Raw genomic sequence first — 22,692 nt, forward strand, 5'->3', positions numbered from 1 at the left:
TATGAACTTGAACAGGTGACCCCGGGGGAGGGTGGCGTTTTGCATTTTTTGTTCATGCATTGTCTGGCTCGTCTGTCAATACACATGGTAAAACCAGCGTCAGCAGGTTTAATGCATATGCAAAAAAGCCAGACAGGTTGAATGTGGCTTCTTTTACATTTTAATGAAAAAGGTGGCAATGACAGATAAAGTCACTGACAGGAAATAGGTGGATAGGAAAATAATTCATGTTCCACAAACCAGAAATCAAAGACATATTGAGGCTACAGGATCCAGACTTACCCTTTGGGAACAAGCTCTTCAGCCTCACAAAATCAAAAACTGATAAAATGAAGAGACCACAAGATAAATAATTATGATATGTTCACATTTATTGTGCAGTGACTTTTATATACATACATTTTATACACCTAATTTACATAAACAGAAATAAATTAATCTGCTAATGTTCTTTAACTCATCTGGCTTTAGTGTTGCCACTGACTGGACACAGCAAACTCTGAAGGAGGAAAAAGTAAAACCACAATAATTCCAAGAGACACGAGTGACAAGGCAGTAACATGAGTCAGTGTAGTCTAGGTTTCATTAGTGTTGTATTGTACACATATAAAGAGGCAGTTGGTAAGAGTTTTAGTTTTTGATAACTTCTAAAACATTAAAAACATAAACAGGAATCTATGCGTGGAAGTTTGAGAACAGCCCGTCGTCACAAAGCACTGCTTCGCATTCGAAACTGCGTGACAAGGTCTCACAATAGAAGAGATTCTGTGACAAGATCTAGATTTGGAAATCTCCATCTCAAAGAACAGTGGCACACCTGTAAATTCAAATGTGACTCATTTCCAATCTATATGTATCAAATATTGCACAAGTATCAAACTCATTTTAGCTCTGAGGACACTTCTGATATCAGCCTTTTGTAATAAAGAAAAAAAAATCAATCATGATAAGAAAACGTCTATTTTCTTAAATAATCTATTTTTCTACTCTTTCAGTTAGTGCTGATTAATGAGACTTAATTAAAACAATAAAATGTGTTATACATGTATATTTCTTCTCATTCAAATCAAGATGACATGGCTTAGTCTTTTTTTCCTCTGTGTAGTGGAGTCAGTCTGAGGATGTTTAGTATCAGCTACTAAAGTCCCAGACACTGCAGAAACAAACGCCCTGCAGAGGTCAGTATTACCAAAAAAAGCTTACAAACTGCATCTTTAATATTAGAGATGACTTTTACTATTGTGCTACATACAGTATTGGTCACTGACAGACACTTATAGATAATATACAACTTGGTTAATTAGTGAGTTCTTTATAAAAAAGTAAATCAAACAGGTTAATGTGAATTCATCTTAACTGTGTACATTGTAGTGTGTGGAAGCAATAATAAAAAAAAATGCATTGACTAGAGCGGCCAGGGACCACATATGGCAAAATGTGGTCAAGGAAAAAATAAAAGCGTAAACCACTAAAGAAATCATCTCTAGGTTTCCAATATACACAAACTGTAAATACAAACACCTGCTCTCATCTGTTCGTCTGAAGGAACTGACACAAGTCTAATTCTCTACTGCTAGCTTATGATAAACACTGACACTAATTATAGTGACATGCCTATGTAACACGAAACAATACATCAACCCCAGTCTCCTCTTACCAGACAGAAACACAAAGAATTTACAGGATACATTGATGGGTCTTAAGCACTAAACTGCTGCAAGCAGCAAGAACTCTAAGCTATCAAAACATGCAGCTTGTGGTGAGTTTCTACAGTACTGTTAAGTAGTTTGTTGGTGGCAAATGGCTGTGTGAAAACCCAGAGTTTGTTTTTCTTATTACTATTATTTCTATCACATGATAATGAATGTCAACATGGCTCTGTTGTTCCTTTAGCCTTGCACCTAATATATTCAGACTCTCAGTAAAGTGAACAAATAATTACATGGCAGCCATCTTGTCACCACACCATACAGGAACATCTGATTATTGCACACTAGCACTGAACTTGCAAATGTTCATGCAAAATGTATGAGAAACACACTACACTCAAATCAGTGGTTGCTCACTATGTGACAGATGACCATACAGTTCTTTGGAAGACTGAAATACATTGTTTGGGGGATGTCAGGGGCGTAAAACTACGTGGCACACTACTGAGATGCCTACAGCGCTTATTACAACCTATGGCAGCAGAGAGAGGTGCAATGATGTTGTAAAAAAATCCATATTAGGAGACTTGACACTATCTGATGACTGCATTACAGCACCTTCTTTAGATAGTGGAGAACGAGGAGTGTTAGAGATGATAATTGCACCGCGCATGAAAAGGGAATGAGACAATTTTTGTGAGAGCATCTAGTAACTTCGTTTTTCAAGCAAATTCTAGTGTCTGCATGTAAAATATCTTACATCCATAACCAACATTCATAGCATTGTTTCTGTTAAAACACAAAAATAGTTAAGACTCACAGAAAGAATCCCAGCAAAGAAAAAACATTTGATGCCAGGGGTTCAAATTGTTGTATAAAGCGATCTTTTCAGACACACATTTTCCCCACAAACTACTCCACACACTAGACTAGTGACTAGACAAGTGAAACGGTCGTAAGGCGAAACTGTGGCAGTAAGATGAGATGACAAAGAGACGTGAAAGTGAAAAGGAGCTGTTTTGATGGACCTTGTGTTTAATGGACTGCAGATCATCTTTGCTCCAACTCAAGGGGATTGAGAGCCTGACCTGTAGCTCTTAAAGCTGCCCAGCAGACTCTGCACCCCTTTCTTGACCCGTCGAGCCACAGAGTCAGCAGGAGGAGTGGGCAGGCAAGAGGCTAGGCTAGGCGGACGAGCATCCAAACATTTCTGGTAGCGAAGCTATAAAGAAGAAAACACATAAGTGGTGTATGATACAGAGAGTAGATTAAACACTGGCCTTTGTGTGTAAAGAACGTGGCTTCCTAAGAAATAATTTGTAAGTCATTTACATAGTTCATTTCACATATTTGTTTGTGACTCACCATGCAGGCAGCCTGTACTGCCTCACTTAGACTGGCAGCGTTGGGTTCACACCAAAACATGTGACAGGTGAAATCGCGGGGACCTTCTGCCATGATGAAAGCGAAGGTGTGGACATCCTTTCCTACACCCATGAAAGACAGGAAACGCACCCTGCACTCTGACAGCACCTCCTCATTCTGTCAAGTTAGAAATATAAATGACAGCGTAAGGATAAATGTGTAACTGAAATAATTTTTATAGTTCTTTCAAACATAAACACTAGCAGAAATGCCAAAAAATGTGCTAATCCAATAATGAATCCACATTAGCCATCAAATAATGACAATGTGTTAAAACATACATTTACATTTAGGTTTTTATTCAAAGCAACCTACAAGTGAGGTACAAAGCAAGAAAATATCTAAGGCAAGGAAACAAACTTAAAAGTAAAGTGCTCTAGAAAGAGCGATATTTTGTGTAGAGATAGATTTGAGTGCAGAGAAAGACTCGAAAGAGTTCTGTTTTCAGCAGGTTTTGGAAGTTGAGAGTGAGGCAGCTGAGTGTGTAGAGGTGGGTAGGTCGTTCCACTATCGTGAACCACAGAACTAAAAAGTTTTGCCTGAAATCTTTTGATGTGAACAGAGGGGACCACAAGACAAGGTTTGGCCAGGAATGGAGGAAGAGAGACTGGTCTCTAATTCAACAGAAGGAAGGAGTCGAGAGTTGTTCTTTGAGGAGTGGGGTGAACTGGGCCTGTTTAAATAAGGTGGGAAAGGAGCCTGTTGTGAGACATGTGTTGATGATTTATGTAATAGCTGGGATTACTGTGGATGTATTGGTTTGAAGAAGAGTGGAGGGAATATCCAAACAATGGGTGGGTGGGTGGCCTTCTAAAAGAGCAACACTTCCTGCGTTTGCGAAGAAGAACCAGGATTTGGGTGTCTCTGCTCGGTTGACTTGCACAGGCAGACTTTACCCAAGTCAGTCTTCACGCAACAGCTAATGCTGCAGCCCAACAGGTGTCTTAAATATGAGAGTAATTGGCTACAGCTTAAACATGCAAACTAAATGAAATGGCATACATCCATGGTCAGAACCTGTGGTGTCTCATAGGTACGCTCAAGTGTAACACACAGGGTTTGACCTTCTCTGATTAGTTAGCAGGGGGACTCCACTCAGAAACCTTCCACAAGGAAAGTCTCTGCACTACTGCTAGAGCTGTTTTGTGAGTCTGTTATGCAGCATAACTCTACTTAAAAATGATTCTATTACCTGTTCTGACAATATTGTGAGGGTGGCTGGTGCAACATTCACAGAGACAGGAGTCCAGTCGTTTTTATCTTTGCCAATCATTGCTGATGCTAGCACGTCGTTGATTACTTCCATGCCTGAGAAACACACACAACAAATTATGATACAGTGCAAAAAATTTACAGTTACTAAGGTAAACTGTAGTGTTTTTATAAACCATTAGATATATGAAGGTGTCTTCTTACCAACTGGTTTAGCCACAGGCTCACAACCAAGGTAATAAACATGGAACCGCTGGAAGAGTTCATTTTTAGGAGCAGGAAACTCTGTTAAGAAAAGACAAAGAATTAAGTGATCAGTTTTCAAATTCTTAATTTCAGTACACTCAAAGCTCTAAAGAAGGTTTGCTTTACCTTCAACAGGTATGCCCACAGGTTTACCTGGGTCAGAGTTAAGCCTGCTCACTCCTGGCTTGGTTGCCTTTCTCTCAATCATGATCTAAAGTCAGATTAAGTAAAGAAAAAAATAAGAATTTCAAGTAGGTCAGTGACTGTCACTTCTGAATGTAAACAATGCACTTAATTTATAATGAAGCAAACTTAAATCCTAGTGGAACTGACCTTTGAACACATCTCATGCAAGCTGGTGGCAATATTCTTAGCAGGTGAGTCACAGCGAAAAACATGGCACTTCAGGACTTGGGTCAGGTTGTCTCGAGCCACATAAGCAAAATCTCTGCACACAAAATCCAATAGAAATAGTTACTTTACCATATCAAATCACTGTCGACATGTTGAAAAATGCATGCTTATACAATGTGCACAAACACACACACTTGACATATCAACAGCACACAATAATTATTTGAAAACCTTTAGGAGAGTAATCATTAATGTACCTTTCCCTTTTAGTGATGGAAAAATTGCAGCATGAAAAGAAAAAACAGTAACGTTAGAATACAGTCAAACAGGAAGACTGCAGCAGCAGGTCACATGATAATCTTTGTGTGTAATGTTGTAAACTGTCCAGCAGATGGCAGTGGAGTGCACTAACATGAGCACAACCACACACGTCGTAGTGGATTCCTTCAGGAATGTGTAGTGTACATCATTTTAAATGTTAATTAAGAGCTACACGTAAACTCAACAGGATAATGACAAAATGCTCAAATCAGACATGGTGTTGTCTGTCATAATAAGTCAGAAAGAATATTTAACAATCAAACAGCTAAAAGCAGTGTAAGAAGCATAAAGTAGAGTGTGGATGATGAAGAAAATGTGGCTTAGGGTAGTAGATTACAAACCAATTGTAAGATGTTAGATAAATAGATCATGTTTAGATCATCTCACAACTTCATTTGACTTTTTGTAATGTGGATACTGACCTGCCATTGTCTCTGCCAACACCCCAAACACGGATGCTGCCAATTGGCTGAGCATGAAGCAGAGTTTGGCCCAAAGGGTCAATCAATTTCATGGTGTCATTCTCCAGGACCATCAGCATGTCCTTACCCTGTTACAACACACACGATCGTAAAGCAGTCAGGTTTGAAAACACTTCCGCTGTGTGACTTATGTGTGGATTCACTATAAGATCAAAATATATGTATGCCCATATGTATCTACATACTATTATGGTCATTGACAAAAAACATATGAAACAATGGAAACATTTTATAACAGCTTAAAACAGGAAATAAATTAATTAAGTTCCACAATTAAAATCAATCATATCCTTAAAAGTTAGGCTTATGTAATTTCTTCTGATGTTTAAGTGAAGACAGAATACTGGTCAAGAGGGTCCATTAAAACCCTCAACAAGTTAACAGCCTTCTCCAACATTAAACTGGAGCTTACAGGAACTGTCAGCATGCGCCAATAAAATGCCCTCACCTCTCCCCAGATACCAGCAGTGTCATCAAGGTTGTGTTTGTGATATGAGAGCTGTCTGATGCAGTTGTTGACAGCAACACTGCTCTTGCCAGGTGCCATGTCTTCCTCAGACATCTCCACCCATCCCAGGGAACGCACGGCAAAACACTGAAAATGCAAATACACACTGTACATTAGAACAAAACAGGCCTATACAGAGAAGGTGAAAAACAATGGAGTCCGGAAAGCTTTCAGGTGAGTTGAGGTGGTGTTGATCCAAATTAATGCACTGTTTACAACAGGGACTCATTAAACTTGCACAATATTAGTTAGATGAGAGTAACAAAAACAACCACTAATAAAGACGTGTTATCTCACGCACCATGTCTATGATGATTGTGAATAACTAAACAAAACAAATCTGTTATGAGTTGCAGCCTAATTGAGGTTCACAACCTGCAGCTACAATTTCAAAATGAAATCAGCCTGAAGAGTATTTAAGGCCTAAAATTCGAACCTATAGACTTAGGTCATTTTAATGGTCCACAGAAACTCTACAACATAGAAATATGACTGGGGAAAAACATTTGGCCTAACTGATCCTCTCAAAAGCTCACTTATCCATACGTAAAAACTGATTTATTCAGTATTCAGCAGGCCAGTCTTGTGGTTATGATCAATAGAATCATATTCCTAACATCCATCTGCATACTTAACAACATCAGACAGTAATTTACCTTTGTTTCTAAATCTGTGGAGAGTGGTGCAAGCTTCTCTTCTTCCTCAGACTGGGAGCAGTTGTAGCTATAAAGATAAAGAGAAAAGCAATATTGGTAAACAAAGAGAATAAGAACCAGTAACAACATGCTAACTAATTAGAAGCTTTAACATAACGCACTTCAGGTTGATGGATGCATAGCGTAGAGTTGCCCCTTCAAATTCCTTTAGACTCTGATCAGATGCAACCTCTGCCTCCTCCTAAAGGCACAGATAACAATAACAACAGTTAAAAATAGAAATCTCAACCTTGCCTGCTTTATTTCAGTTAGAAGATGCTATGGTACAGGCTTAACACTTAGTTAGCAATCTGGAAGTTGAGTCATGGCAACAGGACTTTCTTTTGTCTGTTGCCATGACTCAACTTCCAGATAACTTCACCTGGACAACTGAGAATCTTCACCGACACTTAGTTAACAAATAGCTATTTTTAACAGTCGTGGCTATAAGAAAGCTGGGTCTCAACTATTGGACCTCTAAAAATTATACCACAAGAAATAAAGGGCACATATTGTGAGCTGATCTTGGTTCGCCACAGTCATCAGTATCAAATGTACTGTAATACAGAAATCACAGTACATGAATTATGTGTGTTATATGAGCTGCAATTAATGAAGTCTTGACTTGGATGTAAGTATTTATGTTCAAATAAATATTACAAATCTGCTTTGTTTAGCCCACTTTATGAAAATACTAAATGCACCGCAAACAGAATTAGTCTCTCCATGACTTACTTTCCATAGTTCCCCTTCACCAGCAACTTCATCTGTGCTGGAAAGATTAGCCCAAGATTCCTGGAACATGTAACAAAAGCCATTATTACCTAGAGTTTTACAGATTTCACAGTGTCTTGATTTAAGCAACATGTGCTTTGGACCTCACCTCTGGTTCCTCACACGGAGTAGTCTCCAGGGACATGGTGGAGGACATCGTGGAGTCACCAACCTTACCCAGGGGTGAAGGAGGCTCCCACTGAGTGGTTCCTGTGGGGATGTGCCAGTAGTATGTGCCTGATGTGTCTCGCACCCTCATCCATCCTGAAGGCAAATCTGTGTCTGTCTCAAAAGCATTGGAGTTCCAAAAGGAGTCTAAAAGACAGCAAGTAAAGGAGGGACACAGGGCATTGTTTAATGTCTAGCACAAAACAAAACAAACATGACCATGTAGGACAAGACAAGAACAAACACAGAACAAGAAGTCTGTAAAATATGTATCCTGTCTTTGTCTGACATTAATGAAACTGTTGTTTCTTAAAAGTTATTTGCTATGGCATCTGACAACCAATAAACTGGAACATAAATACCAGTGTAACAAACTTACTAGCTAACTAACCCCAATGATCTTTTTCTACCTTTAATTTTCTATCTTTTGACTGTTCCTTTAATGTGCATACCATTAAGAGAGAGAAATGGTTTTAATTACTTATCCCCACACCTCTCCTCAGTTACTAGTGTTGTCATGAAGGTTGTGTTTGTAATAAGGCAGCTGTCTGATGCAACAGGTGACAAAGCATCAACTGATTCATTTGTAAAGACGTAACACCTCCACTGCAACTCCTACTGTGAAGCAACCATGACTGGGGGCGGGTATATAACTGATGACAAATCACAACACAGATTACTTAGCGCCCATTACCGTCGTATATATTACATGCTGTTATTTTGAAAACATATACCAAAGTTTTCTCCAACTTCTTTGCTTGTAATTATTAGTTGATGATATATAATGATGTAGTATACCACGTATGTTTGATGTAAACATCAAACTCGTGCTACGTTTACCTCTGTTGCCGTTTGGAGAGCTGTCAGCTGTGTTATCCTGAGACAGTGCAGGCCAGCTGGACTCTTCATCACTTGGTGTCATGTTCATGTTGGAGAAAAGGAGGCAGGCATTTCGCCCAACAACACTGCTCTCTCTCTGAGACTCTGCATTACTCTGAGACAATTTCTCTCCTCTGGCATCACCTGATGTCTCTTCATTGTCTTCTGATTTCTTTTCCTTCTCTTTACCATCCTCTTCTCTCTCCTTATCTTTCTCTTCTGTGGACTCCAGAGTGTCAATAAGTAGCGGCTCATTAAGGATGTTCTTGGACTCCTCCTGACTGAGACCAGGGGTCATTGCTATTTTGGGAGACTTGGTCTGCTCCTCGTTTCGCTGTAGTTCTTCCTGAGTGGTGTTCTGATGAGAGAAGTCTTCCTTGTTCCCATTCTGGCTGATATTGCAGTTGTGGTTCTGGTCCTGTTGGATCTCAGCTACTTTCCGTAGCTGGTTCTGGCCTTCTTTGAGCCACTTGGCATTGTTACCAGTGGACTCCTGGTCGCACCAATGGCTGCTGTCATTCAGCTTGTTCTTAAGCTCGTCATCTTGCTTTTGTTTATTCACAACATATGGTATATCTTCATCATCATGGCCACCCATTGTAGCTTTCCATGTAACTGCTCTGCAAGGAGAAACAGGTTGAGATTTATAACCATTACAGTTAGTAAGCTAGTAAGCTAGCTAGCAGGCTAGCTGGCTAACGTTGATTATGTACAGACATTTCTATCACACTTTGATAAAACGTGCCATGTTAGTTAGATTTGGCTGTATTTAGTAGCTGCTAAATGCTAAGTTAACTCAGTGTAGCGTTAATGCTAATAGTTAGCAACATTTCATTTGGACACTGAAGTGCGTTTCTTGTTCGTCTATGTCGAGCTCACTATGCTTCGGTTGTTTTCGACGGATTTCTATGAACGAATGTGAAACGAACTTCAGCATATTCACCTTCCATTTGCCAACACGACCTTTTTCTCTGTTGATATTCGGCTCAATATAGAGCCAGTAAAGCGCTCAAGACATTGTTTTAAAGTCAATCAGCCGTGCCTGTGGCTGAAATACACTTCTAAAAAGCAGTCTGCATACTAAAACACAATGATATTTCCCAGATACCACCGCCGCAGCTGGATCTAACGGGCACCATCCGCCATCATCACCATCTTGGCTAGGCTAACGTTAGCTTCAAACAGGAAGACCACAACGAGTGCGGCGGCCGTGATTTACCAAGCTTACGTTAATAACTTTGACTCACCAGCTCCACCGAACCCCCTTGTTGTCGAAATACGCTGAATAGTGTAAGCTAGCTACATATTTCCACGACTCGTCAGGCGCCCTCTTCGTGTCTAGGTGGTGTTTCTGTCAGTGGGCTCGACTAGTGATGGAGGGCGAACCTGCGTCACGGGCTGACGTCACGGCCGAGCTCTCTGCTGCCGCTGCCACGAAGATCACGACAGGAACGAAATGGAATAAAAATCCTCTTTAATTCTGTTTTTGGACATAATGATCCGGCTCTGCAAGGCTGACAGTAGTCACTACTGTGTCTGGATAAACAAGGCCCTGAAAAAGTCTCAAGAACTGATTTAAGTTTCATTTTTTAATGGCGTTGAGATGCATTAAAAGTAGGAAATGCACTTCTGTAATATATTATCTTTCCACTCTGCTGTATGCAGTAATATTAGTTATCACATATTTGTGTATGCAATTGTTTAACCATGCTGAGAAGTACTTAAACTTATAATATAAATGTTAATATCAATGAAACATTTATTAAAGTGCATTGCAGTAGGCATTAAAACCTATAAATCCTTACATTTAACCTGGTGTATCCAGCAAAAAACACTGGTGCAGTGTTTGAGTACAACTTTGAGCTACTCTTTGCAAACTTTAACACTGCCGGCAAATATAATTAGTCCAATATTGTTCTTCGTTTTTCCAAATCACCCATTAATGTAAAATAATAAACAAATTCACACTTTTACAAGTCATATTTTTCGCTTTTAATATAGTTATATATAAATACATACATTTGTAAAAGTTATTCTTGATTTTGGCTTTGCTGAATCAGCAATTCAGCACAAACAAGCAAAGCTGGTGGAGGCAGAGAAGTGACGCAGGTATAATATTCAACCCATCAAGTATAAAGTTAGACGTAATCTAGGACAAAAGTAAGAGAGGAAATAACATAACAGTTTGCAGGATGTTTATAACAACCCTTTATATCTCAGTCACCTTCTGTTGGCAGCAGCTTTTGATTTAACCATAACATTGGGAGGAGAAGCAGTCCTCACGCTCGAAAACAAAAACAACAAATTATACTTGTACCTATGATATCCATGAATAAATTACAGTCTGGGTTGCAGTATCCATTCCTGATACTACAAGGAAAACAAGACGTTAAATGTTGAATTACACAGATTGTCAGCATTCAACATGAAAATAACACACTTTGAACGCAGGTTGTCTAAACTCTGTGTTCAACAGTGCAGTTAACACAACTCAAAAATTACATTTTTAAGGGGATCAAATGAAAATAAACTAGATTACAGTTGTTTGAGTAATCTAGTTAACTGCATTACATTATTATTAATAACAGCAAATCAGCAATCTAGAAATGTGTCTTAAACATAACCAGAAATGCAAATATTGACTATTTTTTTTGCTGCATTGGCAGAAAAGCTGGTTTTAAAATCACTGTCAGCAGGCTGCACTGTACATGATACTATCAGGGAGCGACGCTAAAGACAAGCCAAGTTTTACACATCATTACACAGCCAAGCTGGAGGACACCTCTCATTCATATAAAGTTTCTCACTTTATTATACACTGAATTTAAATGCTTGGTTTCAGAGATTTGTCATGCTTACCCAGCTGCACACAGTTTGTTTTAAACAAGAAATTGACCTTTTTTCCCCACAAGCTTTGGATTAACATGTTTTATTTACTAAGCGCCTCCAGTATAAGAGAACAGGTTCCTACAGTGTAGCGCAGTCCAGATACAAAATAAGGCCTCAACTCCAGTGATGCAATGCAACCGACTGTCATGCTGGCGTCCACAGGTTATTCAGTCACTTGACGATTGTACTCAGTCAACATGATTACAGTTTAGAAGCCAATATTACGCTCCTGCTAAGACGGTATCACATGAATGAAAACTTGATATCACACTGAAAAAAGAAACAATATAAAATAAGTGAATGCTGCTGAATTCATCTTAGAGGCTGAAGCTACAGTGGAATTTAATGCAGCGGTAGAGTGTAAGGCAATACTGGTAAGCACCACACCACCATATCAGAGAAGTATCTGGGGAGAAATATGTGGCAAAGATTGTTTTTACTTGTCCTGCATTTTTTCAAGAATTGGCACAATCATGTCAAATTTGGGCCTCTTAGCTGGGTCTTCATTCATGCATATCTTCATGAGCTTGCAAATGTGTGGTGAAATGCCTGGGGGAATAGTTGGCCTCAAACCCTCCAAGGAAACCTGAAGGTCAAAACAGAAATCAGATACTGTAAAACTTATAGACAGATATTTCTGAATAAATTAGACTTGCAGTTTTGATGACCTACCTTCATGCCTATTTCCATGTTGGACAGGTCAGCAAAGGGAACTTCTCTGGTCACCAGCTCCCACAGCAGGATAGCAAAGCTCCACATGTCTGCCGATCGACGATTTATCTCCTCTGGCTTCTTCTGCAGGGCTGGGCATCACAAAGAGCAACAAGTGAAGGTTACATAGAGCAGCAAACACACTGTAACACACAGTAGGCACTAGCTGCTTCTACTGTATGTTCTGCAAATATAAATATAAATATATATATATTCAAGCATAGTTGAGGATTCACACCTACACTGAGAGTGCAAAGATACTGATCAATTAAATTCAAAGTGCAGAATTACTACAAAAATGTTTTTTATTTAAACATGTTAAACTAGAGTTTTTTGTACATACATACATTGCTAACAATGTGAGAGCACAGAGTGGATTCAATTACTCATACCTAAGTTATTATAATTAGTACCAAGGTTTAGTACCTTGTATTAAATAACAAGGTCAACTAATATAATAGGTCAGGTATGACACTTTACACTATAAGGCACATACAAAAATTAGTCATGTGCTTCTACCACTTAGACCAAGCACTACATATTCACCAGCTCTCTATAGAAGGTCCTCATAAAGCACTGTCTTAAAGAAATGGCTTTAAATTTTGCATTTACATTTCGTGACAAGTTATTCATTAAGTGATCAAAGCTACAATAGTCCTGTAGGTCAGGTCAGCTGTGGTCTGCCAGCTACTGTCCCTATGGAAACCAGGGACTAGGTGAGAGACTAATATAATAAATGATCATTTCACAGTAGGAGATAACTGATAAACGTGAACTGAACAGAAAATGAATTCTGTTTTCAATAAAAAAAAAGTGCAGATGTGATGTTATTAAACTAAAAAAAACAATTCTGATATTCATCAGCATAAGTTAGACATACAAGTGCTCTATGCTCTCAATTACATGGCTCACCACTTACTACTGTATACTGTGTGGAGGCTGTTTCTATGGTAACTGTCAATTCGCTGGCAACACATTTCCTGACCCCATGCAGTGCATGCTCCGTATGCTCCTCTGTAAATTCACAACCTTTTCTGTAGATTGTAGTCACTGTTTGCATCACTGTTGCAAAGGTTATTTTTACATTTAATAATCTGTTTCCAGTTTGCTTGGCTTACACTGTATCTCAATAGGAAATCAGCTATAGGAGATTTTATTTGGTTAGATAAGAGTCGAGAGTTCTCTGCATCCATCATTCACGCTCGAGCTTATGTGGCATCTGCTGTCACTTTGGGTCTGTGCTGTATGAGTGATGCCTACCCTCAGGGGCTACCCATGCAGGCGAGTACATCCTGCCAGGACACTGGAAAGAGAACTTGACGTCTGCCATGCTGATCCTGGCTGTCATGTCTTCGTCTATCTGTGGAAACAAGGAACACTGAGTGAGATGTCCCTCTGAAGTATAACAGTCATCACTTTCTACTTTTCTATTGTGTACAATAGTCACAAAGTCTGAGATCCAGAAAGCAATGAAGAACCTACAACTTCTCCTTACCATAACACTCTTGCTGTTGAGATAGTGGCGCGGGATCATGGGTTCAAGTGTGTGTAAGAAAGCCATTCCACAAGCAATGTCCAGTGCAAACTTTACCGCCTGTGTCTGGTCCACAACAAAGCCTGACAGCAGGATGAGGAACAAATAACAGGTTTAGGCACCTTTACTTTTACAACCTAACAGACTGACAATAAAATTACTGCTGTACAAAAAGTGATGGCAACATAATGACAAATGCTTAAGTGCTATAAATCACAAACCCCCGCAAAACACCAAAACTGGTGACAAGTGCAGATTTTGTGACCAGAAGTACTCACTGGTGCCTTCATGCAGCACGTTGTAGAGGGAGCCATAAGGCATCCAGTGTGTGATGATGATAGGGTGAGGGGCAGGAGGAGACTGACATGCTCCCAACATGGGCAGAACATTCGGGTGGGAAAATATCCTGGGATGGAGCCCAAGAGGGAGTGACAGGGGAGAGAGACCGACAGAAAGACAAACATACAAAAAGAGGCAAACCGACAGAGATTTGACATAAACACCAGGTTCATGTGAAATGCAGACGCACCAACAAATTAAATAATACATAAAGTTCAGTTTAACACAATAAAAACAGACAGATGAGGAACCACAACAGCACAGAACACGGAGACTGTAATGAAGCCAGGGTTAAGTAATAACCTGAGTTTGGGATACTCCTCATTGAAGTCTCTGCTTTTCCGCATGGTCCAGTCACGAACCTTTAGCACCTTTACAACTATTTCATTTCCTTGCCAGCGTCCTTGCCACAGCTGCACATGAGAAAAATAATACACAAAAAGTGATCAGAACACAGCTTTAACTGATAACTACTACCGTGAATATTCAACACAATAGAATAGTGGAAACAAGGATTAGAAGTACCTCTCCAGATTGGTTCTCATTTATTTTAGCCAGGAGAGAGAGTTGTTTGTAGTCAACGCCGGCTTGCTTGTTCAAAGTGCCATTGCCTAAAAACACATGATAAAGATGCTAGTTAAAGCATATACTGCAATTTAAGCACTGTAATAAAGGAGATTAAACCAAGTGATTGAAAATGGCCAGCTGATAAACAGATTTTTGTGTCTATAGGACTCACGGGGTCGAGTTCTGGTGGTGCCTTTCCAGAATGTGTCCTTGAAGGGAATTTTTGTTAAGTTCTGTCCCATTTTCTCAGCCATTTCTGGGGGTGGAGGGAAAAAAAAAATGAACGCAGAGCAACAAAACAGAGAGATGAATGACTGATACAGAAATACATTAAACACAGGCAGAATAATTAGCTGTAATAGACAGTAGGAATACCTCCGAGGTGATCACGCAGGTGAGGTTTAGCTTTGTCCAGAGGGGTTTCCCCGTATTTGTTACAAATGCTCACCTGAGCCCCATTAGTCACAAGATCCTGAAAAAGAAAAGAGAGTGGCTTCAGTGGCAACATTTATCTTGATGGGAATTAACACATGTTCAGATAAGCCTCCTGTTACACCACCAGGGGGTGCGCTCACCTCACACACTAGGTCTTGGCCCCAGAAGCAGGCATAGTGCAGTGGTGTGTTCCCATGTTCATTGGTTGCATTAGTGTCTGCTTTGCACTGGATCAGCTAAAAAGGAGAAACAAAGGATTACATGCAAACTGACACTGGTAAGTTCTTGTTTAGACTGTATACAGAGATGAGTGTTAATGCTGCCAAGAAATATCGTCAGTTTGTCTTGCCCGTAGACGCATACCAGACGCATTGAGACATGCCTAATATTAAACTCAATGGAAGCTAGGCAGCGTATTCTAAATCAGACACTCTGCAGCACTGCCAGCATCAGATTTTGGTGACTAGAGTGTACAACACTAGACACAGATTATCTTTGTTTTTCTTTCTCTGTTTTTTGCTGTTCAGATTACATTATTTTAGGTTTCATAATATCCTGTATTTATGATGCAAACATAAAGAGATACAAAAACATTTTGTAAAGCGAAATCTAAAGCTTGGTGTCAGTCTGGCATTAGGACATGTTTTGCACAATATACCGGGAAAAGTCCTTCTGCCAGATCCCAGTTGATATCACATTGCATTCAGAAAACAAGGCATCAGGCATCTTTTATTTTGACAGTTCAGGGAAACTAGAGGGAGTAGCATCCCTGGGCCACAATGTTGAATCTCACCTTTCCAACAATGTCTCGATGCCCATGGCTGGCAGCCAGGTGCAGAGGCGTGTCGTCCCCACGATTCATGACGTTAATACGAGCTCCTCTCATGATAAGCATGTCCACCACATTGGAGCGTCCCTCTCTGCAAGCCCAGTGGAGAGGGCTGAAGCCGTGGTCATCTCTACAGCGAGAGAGAAACATTCACATTCAGCACATGTTTTACGAAAAAAAAAAACCTTGAGCACAACAAGGACTTTGAATAACTGCAGGACAGGCATGAAAAGTTACACAAGTATGACTAGAAAGCCCCTCAGTTATCAACATCCACATGTTTTTTCCCCAGCAAAAATCCTGTGGTATAACTGGAACAAAGCCAAGTGGTACAGACTGGGGCTGTTTATGAACAGATGTTTAATTTTCCCCCAACAACCATCACCTCATCAAAAAAACAAAAGAGACAAAGTGGATTCCAGAGAAATATTGTGTGGTCAGTCAGAAGAACCTCCCTCTAAAACAGGAAGTTAATGCAACTTAGACTGACACAGCAGCTAAGAGGGCCCTGGCACTTATCGTTCGTCTCTGAGTCAGTGACACTTGCAGCGACACATGTAGGACAGTGGCCTCGATTAAATGAGAGTGACGGATGGCTGCTCAGAGAAAAATGCATGAAGACTGAGAGATAAAGACGCAGTAGCTTGCTGAGTGACAGAGAGTCAATCAGGAAGAGGCAGGAAAAAAAAACAGCTGCAGCTGAACCTACACTGCAGTCCTTATAAGGACCAGTGACACCCCACCAGCGCTGCGTGTGATTGTGTCATTCTTCATTCCTCTCTTATTGCTCATTACTCTCTCTGTCTTGTCACCTCGTCCTCTCACACAGAGCATCCCCTGTCATCGTGAGTATATCCCACGTCCTCCCACTTCCACAACTGGATTTTACTCAGGATATATTTCGCCTTTGATACATTTTCCTTTTCCCCGTGGGCATCACTGTTTACACCAAGGCACTGCACAATCTTCCTGTTAGTAATATTATGCCCTTATTCTGAAATTACGAGTAGGCAGACAGCATATTAATGAGATCTGAGAACTGAGGGAGTATTATGATTCTGCAGGAATTTGAACCCTCTACACCCCCACAATAAATTCACTGACTTTTATTCACACAGCTCAGCTCAAAACAGCATCAAGAGCCCCACAGAGACCCTCAGTCCCACAACAAGCATATATCTGTATATCAGGGTGACCTGCTGCAGTCATACCAGAACTGCTCCCAGTGCAATTTCCTCTCCGACCAAAAGGCCAAATCCTTAAAACTAATTAGTTCAAGTTTATGACAGAAAAACTCCCCACAGACTCACTTCTGTCTGGTATTACTTTTCTGTTTTAAGCTTAAGGAGGTAGCCGTCATGACTTTTTGTCATTATTATCTGATTATCTTTGAGTGTTGGCTGGAAAAAACAATTTAACACAGGAAGTCTTGACTCTCTAGAACTGCGGTGTGTTATGTAAGTAAAGAAACAAAAGTCAAAGCTCCTCTAATGACATTAAGGCCATTTGAAAATAATAAAATTGAACCTAATTTAATTACATTTTGCTCACTGACATTGTAGGCACAGCCTGCTTACATAACAGACAAGATAATACAGTAAGAGCACTATGATTTATGTAGTATTCAAGAATAATAACAGACAACAACTAACAGGCACTCTCTAAATAAAGTAGAAATGCTTGTGCAATTGTTGGAATTAAAAAGATAATACAGACTAAAAACTTTTTTTGCATGTCCAGGAATTATGCAGATGTATTTTATACTATCCTAATGTGGACCGTGTGCAAGCCATAGTCTGAACAGTGACTGACTATTTGTCCTAAACAAAAAAGGGTCCTGAAAATGTTCTTGTGTGCTAATAGCCCTCTGGTTTCTGTGTATTTTTTACTCAGAGGCACTTTTTATAGGATAGATTTTCCCTTTAAGCCAGCTTCATCCACACAACCCAAAGGCACTTGAGTGCCAGGGTTTTCTCCCCCTCCACTCTGCCTGTGGTCATTTATTTCAGGCAGTTCCACCTGCCAACAGAACTCAGCTTGGCAGACGGAAAAGCCAGAGGAAGCGCCCCTGTCTGCACACTGTATGTCTCTGCACAGACATCCCTACCCGGCCACATAACAGGCCTCCACTGAGAGAAAAAGAATTCAGACACCTCTAAAAAATAAAAAGAACATCAACAGAGGAGGAAAAAACAAGGCTCCCAAGATTGTAGGCAAGATCCATGTCACTTCTGCTTCTTCTGAACTTCTGCATTAAAGTGGTCGGTGTAACATTATTTTTATAGAATATCTTTTATGTAGCTTAACATTTATGGCACAGGGGATAGAAAATAGAAAACTAAGAAAAATTGATTACTGTTGTTCTCATCATGGATAATGGTGAAAATTAAGCCTGATAATGTAAAGTCTTTTGCAACCTCAGACTAGAATAATACAGCTCTAATATAGAGTAGCTGCAGACTCTGAATAGGTGCCAACTTAGGACCCACAGGTGAAAACGCCCTATCTATTATTCATGCATGCATAGGGCTTCTTTAAAATGTACATTTCCAAGAGCTAAATGGAATAAATGGACTTCAAAACCATAATTACACACCGGAAGGCCAAAGAAAACACACAAGCAGAGATCTAACAACACAAATGGGGCACAGTGAGGAATGAAGGTTTCCTACTTTTCTTTCTGATTTCTAAACGTAAACTGAGTATCTTTTGGTTTTGGCTTAATTTTAAGATAAACCATAGAATATAGAGACATAACCTGACATATTTTCACAGATTAGAGCCAGAATGAATTTATTCATATTGATTATTTGGAAAATAATGAGCAGATTATTGTCTAATTGAAAATAATAATCACTTGCAATCCTAGACTAACCATTTTATCCAATACGTCTATCAGCTCTACATATTTCAAATAGAATATCAAATGATCCTAAAATTGCTCAAAGCATCAGATTTTTACCAAAGGTTGTGAAAAATGCTATTTCCAATTCATCAAAGCTCACCGTCACACCAAACCACAAAGACAATTAAATTGCTATTTACTGTACATATGCATATTGCAAGACTGTCAGCTAATCTGTAACTGTCTATCAGTCAATGTAGATGATTAAGTGCTACAACTCTTAACATATGCAGAAAAGAGTAAAACACTTGGGAGAATGTGTTTTAAACTTTGCCATGAACTCAGTAAAACTGTGAAAAAATACTGAGGGAAAATTAGTGGAGTTATCTAATACCTCTGGGAGATGAATGCTAGAAACAGTGGAGGAGGGGAAGATGATGTGCAGGCTTTTCTGAAAAAATCATGACCCCCCTCCAGTCATACCCACTACAATAACCTCCTCCTTGTGTGTGCGTCTCTCTCACTCAGCTTTAGTAGGTGGTGGATGGTTCCCTCGAGGCGTATGTGTTACTCCTTGTAAGGAGATTCAGCATACCACTACTGCTCTTTGTCTGGGAGTTACATCAGTGTAAACACACTGTCATCAAGGAGCACAGCAAATATGGTGAGGATCTGACACAGGCTGAGATAGCAAAGCTTTACTGCAAACAGGAAGAGAGGTTTTTAAAGTTCTTTAAGGAAATGAAAAGTCAAGAATTAAATGGGTTTCGCCCACTGTGAGACGTCTATCTATCTATAGAAATGAGACAGGAACTTGACATGTAATCAGCTAATGGACAAGTGGATCTATGCGTCAACACTGTACTGCGTCAATACTATTACACAACATGAAAACATGAAGAAAATTAATACAAATAAAAGCCAAGTTAAAATGTAGCTTGGGACATCTGTGCTACAGAAAGCAACAAAATCATATTTTACACGATGTCCCATTTGTTACCAGACTCCTAGTGGTTCAGCATTCACAGTTATCAAAAAAGGTCACCAGTCTTTTTAAAACTTACAAACTAAACTCTCATGTCTAGCTATTTTTTAATGTGCACATCTTCATACGATTAATGTACTAAGCCAAAAGAGAAAACAAAAGCAGTTTCAAAGTATGTAGTTCTCATTATAAAATATATTAATCAATTCTCTCTTCGCTTGCTTGCTTTGAAAACAAATAATAGGCATCTAAATCTAGGATGGAAGAGTCCAAAAGACAAGCTTCCCCGGTGGTCATCTCAACTTAACTGGCAAGCTCTGTCGAGTTTTTTCTGTAGAGTCAGTTAAGGATACAGAAGCAGCTCAGCACTGACTGATGATCTGTAACTACTGGACAGATATTTTGTGTAGTAAACATGTCAGTTTGTACAGTAGCCTGCAGCATCAGCTGCACATTGGATTAATTCATGTTCACAGAGCATGTACAGTTTTTTTTTCCTTCTTCCCATGGTGCTTCATTTACACTGCAGTTACAGCTATAAGCGTGACTAACTCTGCCATCACAGCATGTTTCCTATCTAACATTATGGTTTGTTCCGCTGGCATTCTGGACATAAACATGCACCCAACAGGAAATGGGTTCAATCTCAGGCCACAATCTCGCCGGGGACTAAAAAGCGGGCTCTCAGCGTACACAATGCAACGCTTGAAGAAAAGCAACGACTAAGATTCACATACATATCGTTACACATCACAATTTCCTGTTAGGACAAGTCTTGTGCACAAGAGTTAACATCGTGCATGAGTAATCACTGATGCTAACATGAACTCATTTTGAACACATTCTTTATATCAGGACGGACACCTTCTTATTCTGACAAGGATTGACGAGAGAATGTCCAACCTGTGCATTTGATACCAATAACTGGAAAAAACACAAGAAAACTTAGACTCACCCTTGATTGAGGTCATTCTCTGTATTGTCCAACCATAAGCGAACTGCTACTGCATTGCCTTCTCGGCACTGCGTGAAGATGTCATCCATTTCAGTTTTAGTATGATTCTTCTCTTAAGGTGTTCCAGTAGGAGTGAATGCAGGTCTAAACTGGCACAGATGGGAGAGGAGGTCCGAAGGGTTTGGGAGACTCCTGGCCAGCATCAGTCCCTCTTCTGGGACAGTGAGGAATACTATTGGAAAGGCTTTGCTGCACCCCAGCAGGCCTGAAAAAGGACAAAAAAAGAAAGTTGCTCCATTTAAACACATCTCTATCGGGTAGAAATCAATTCCAACAAGGTAAGGTAAGACTTTACTTATCCCCCAACAGGAAATAGAGGTGCGGCATGAATTAAATTGAAAACATCATAACATAATCTAGAGTGCAGTACAAAATAGAACAATAATTGTAGTAATAAAGATAATAAAAACAAAATGACAGAGCTGAGAAACAATCAATAACATGCATTACTCTGTGAGAGGCAAGAGCAAGAGACATCAAGCTATATTGTATCTCCTCTTATCCTGATGTATGAACCTGAATCAGAAGAAATCCAAGCAGCAAAACATCCTAATGTTGAGTAATCTCATCAACCTTAGTAACACAGGGTGGGTAAGAAGCTAACAGCATTGTGACTCACAGTTGGGCTGTGACTAGCACCGTGCACAGTATGGTAGACATGTTCCCATATGTGTGCAAAATTCTCTACTTCCTGTGACATGTATGTACAGCTGTTTTGATTTGTTTTAAAGTCGTTTATCAAACTGGTTCCAGCTTCATGGTTTGAAGGATTTACTGCTCGTCTCTGTCTGAAGTGTAACTAAACTAAAAACCTTACAGTTTTAGTTATAAACTGGTCACATTAAACGATCAATCTCAAGATTGTGGAGTTTCTGACAACCAAATGGTGAACCAAGCCGAATAAAAGGTCAAGAGAGGAACAGATTTGATACCTGCAATTCAATTTAACGTGCATTTTTTTTAAATACGTAATTTGATATAGATTTAAGGGACTTTGTTCCTTTAACATTAAAACTACAACCATCTCGTTGTAACAGTAATCAGTCCACAGCCTTCACAGCAGTCTAGGTACAGCTATATCAAGTTAACTAACACAAGGACATAAATCAATCAGGGTTCAAGTGTTTTCACTACACGACATAAACAGAAATAACTCGATTAGCTCCTCAGATTAAGTTAACAAGCATCATCTAACGTTAGCTAGTTTTGCTAACAAGCTAACGTTAACGTTCCTGACTCCTCGGACGGTCTCCGTTTCTCTCATTTGACGTAGACTGACTGACAAGATTCACTCAAAACGATCATTTCGTGCTTTATGCGGGTTAAATTAAACCTAAAACGGTCTCCATGTTGATAAACTTACCAAATAAGTATGTAATATATGTCGCGTTGGGACAGAGCAGAAGTTAGCAGCCTCGGTTTATCTCCAGCAGACTGGACGCTGCGGGACGTCCACACCCTCTGCCGACGTACGTGCGTGGTGACGTGGTTGGAGGAACAGCGCGCCCGCCCGCCCCCTTCTGGCAACATAGATAATTGCATTAAGTAATAATTTCACAGCCTCGGGACATGTTTTTTTAAATAGTTTATTTTTTTTAATTAGAGGCGAAAGTACTACAAGTGTAACTAGTTGTCTAAATACATCACTCAATAACAATTAGAAATGCCATTTGAAATTGTTTAATCAAGTTAAAGTACTAGGTTCAAGCTCTAAAGTTTATTCCAACTCTAATGGGATAAGTACTCCACTGAGAGATTTCTCTGGGCATCAATGTGACTGACTAACTGATAACAAAATAATACATTTTTACCACCTACCTTTATGCTTTT

At 39.6% G+C, this 22,692-nt stretch overlaps 2 protein-coding genes across 5 annotated transcripts; both read right to left on the reverse strand.

Moving 5' to 3' along the window:
- Positions 1 to 350: 350 nt before the first annotated feature.
- Positions 351 to 10,100, reverse strand: apbb1 (amyloid beta (A4) precursor protein-binding, family B, member 1 (Fe65)). Of its 4 annotated transcripts, none has more exons than XM_026373868.1 (15): positions 9,961 to 10,100; positions 8,675 to 9,328; positions 7,776 to 7,981; positions 7,628 to 7,687; positions 7,015 to 7,094; positions 6,854 to 6,920; positions 6,138 to 6,284; positions 5,630 to 5,757; positions 5,144 to 5,149; positions 4,866 to 4,980; positions 4,659 to 4,743; positions 4,491 to 4,571; positions 4,267 to 4,382; positions 3,015 to 3,191; positions 351 to 2,871 (listed from the first exon to the last, which is right to left on the reverse strand). In XM_026373868.1, exons 2-15 carry the CDS (start codon positions 9,309 to 9,311, stop codon positions 2,716 to 2,718), a joined length of 2,061 nt encoding a protein of 686 aa, XP_026229653.1. In that variant the 5' UTR covers positions 9,312 to 9,328; positions 9,961 to 10,100; the 3' UTR covers positions 351 to 2,715. The 4 variants fall into 4 exon arrangements, with proteins under 4 accessions (XP_026229653.1, XP_026229669.1, XP_026229644.1 ...); XM_026373884.1 differs by having other exon boundaries at positions 4,686 to 4,743; positions 8,675 to 9,333; XM_026373859.1 differs by having other exon boundaries at positions 8,675 to 9,333.
- A 581-nt stretch (positions 10,101 to 10,681) lies between these two features.
- Positions 10,682 to 22,319, reverse strand: LOC113147892 (integrin-linked protein kinase). The gene is made up of 13 exons (XM_026339180.1): positions 22,226 to 22,319; positions 20,803 to 21,067; positions 15,982 to 16,147; positions 15,329 to 15,424; positions 15,129 to 15,225; positions 14,926 to 15,009; positions 14,712 to 14,797; positions 14,490 to 14,599; positions 14,126 to 14,253; positions 13,809 to 13,930; positions 13,574 to 13,673; positions 12,275 to 12,405; positions 10,682 to 12,188 (listed from the first exon to the last, which is right to left on the reverse strand). Exons 2-13 carry the CDS (start codon positions 20,889 to 20,891, stop codon positions 12,039 to 12,041), a joined length of 1,359 nt encoding a protein of 452 aa, XP_026194965.1. The 5' UTR covers positions 20,892 to 21,067; positions 22,226 to 22,319; the 3' UTR covers positions 10,682 to 12,038.
- Positions 22,320 to 22,692: the final 373 nt, after the last annotated feature.

The sequence above is a fragment of the Anabas testudineus genome, chromosome 13 (genome assembly GCF_900324465.2).
Source record: "Anabas testudineus chromosome 13, fAnaTes1.2, whole genome shotgun sequence".
Taxonomy (NCBI): domain Eukaryota; kingdom Metazoa; phylum Chordata; class Actinopteri; order Anabantiformes; family Anabantidae; genus Anabas; species Anabas testudineus.

Excerpts from the sequence above, each read along its gene's own strand:
- apbb1 (XM_026373868.1), bottom strand. The coding sequence starts at position 9,311 with ATGGGTGGCCATGATGATGAAGATATACCATATGTTGTGAATAAACAA. Across the intron at positions 7,688-7,775 it reads CTCCGTGTGAGGAACCAGAG|GAATCTTGGGCTAATCTTTC; the intron begins GTGAGGTCCAAA and ends TACATGTTCCAG. Across the intron at positions 3,192-4,266 it reads TCACAATATTGTCAGAACAG|AATGAGGAGGTGCTGTCAGA; the intron begins GTAATAGAATCA and ends CTAACTTGACAG.
- LOC113147892 (XM_026339180.1), bottom strand. The coding sequence starts at position 20,891 with ATGGATGACATCTTCACGCAGTGCCGAGAAGGCAATGCAGTAGCAGTT. Across the intron at positions 16,148-20,802 it reads GAGAATGACCTCAATCAAGG|AGATGACCACGGCTTCAGCC; the intron begins GTGAGTCTAAGT and ends CTCTCGCTGTAG. Across the intron at positions 15,425-15,981 it reads ATCGAGACATTGTTGGAAAG|CTGATCCAGTGCAAAGCAGA; the intron begins GTGAGATTCAAC and ends TCTCCTTTTTAG.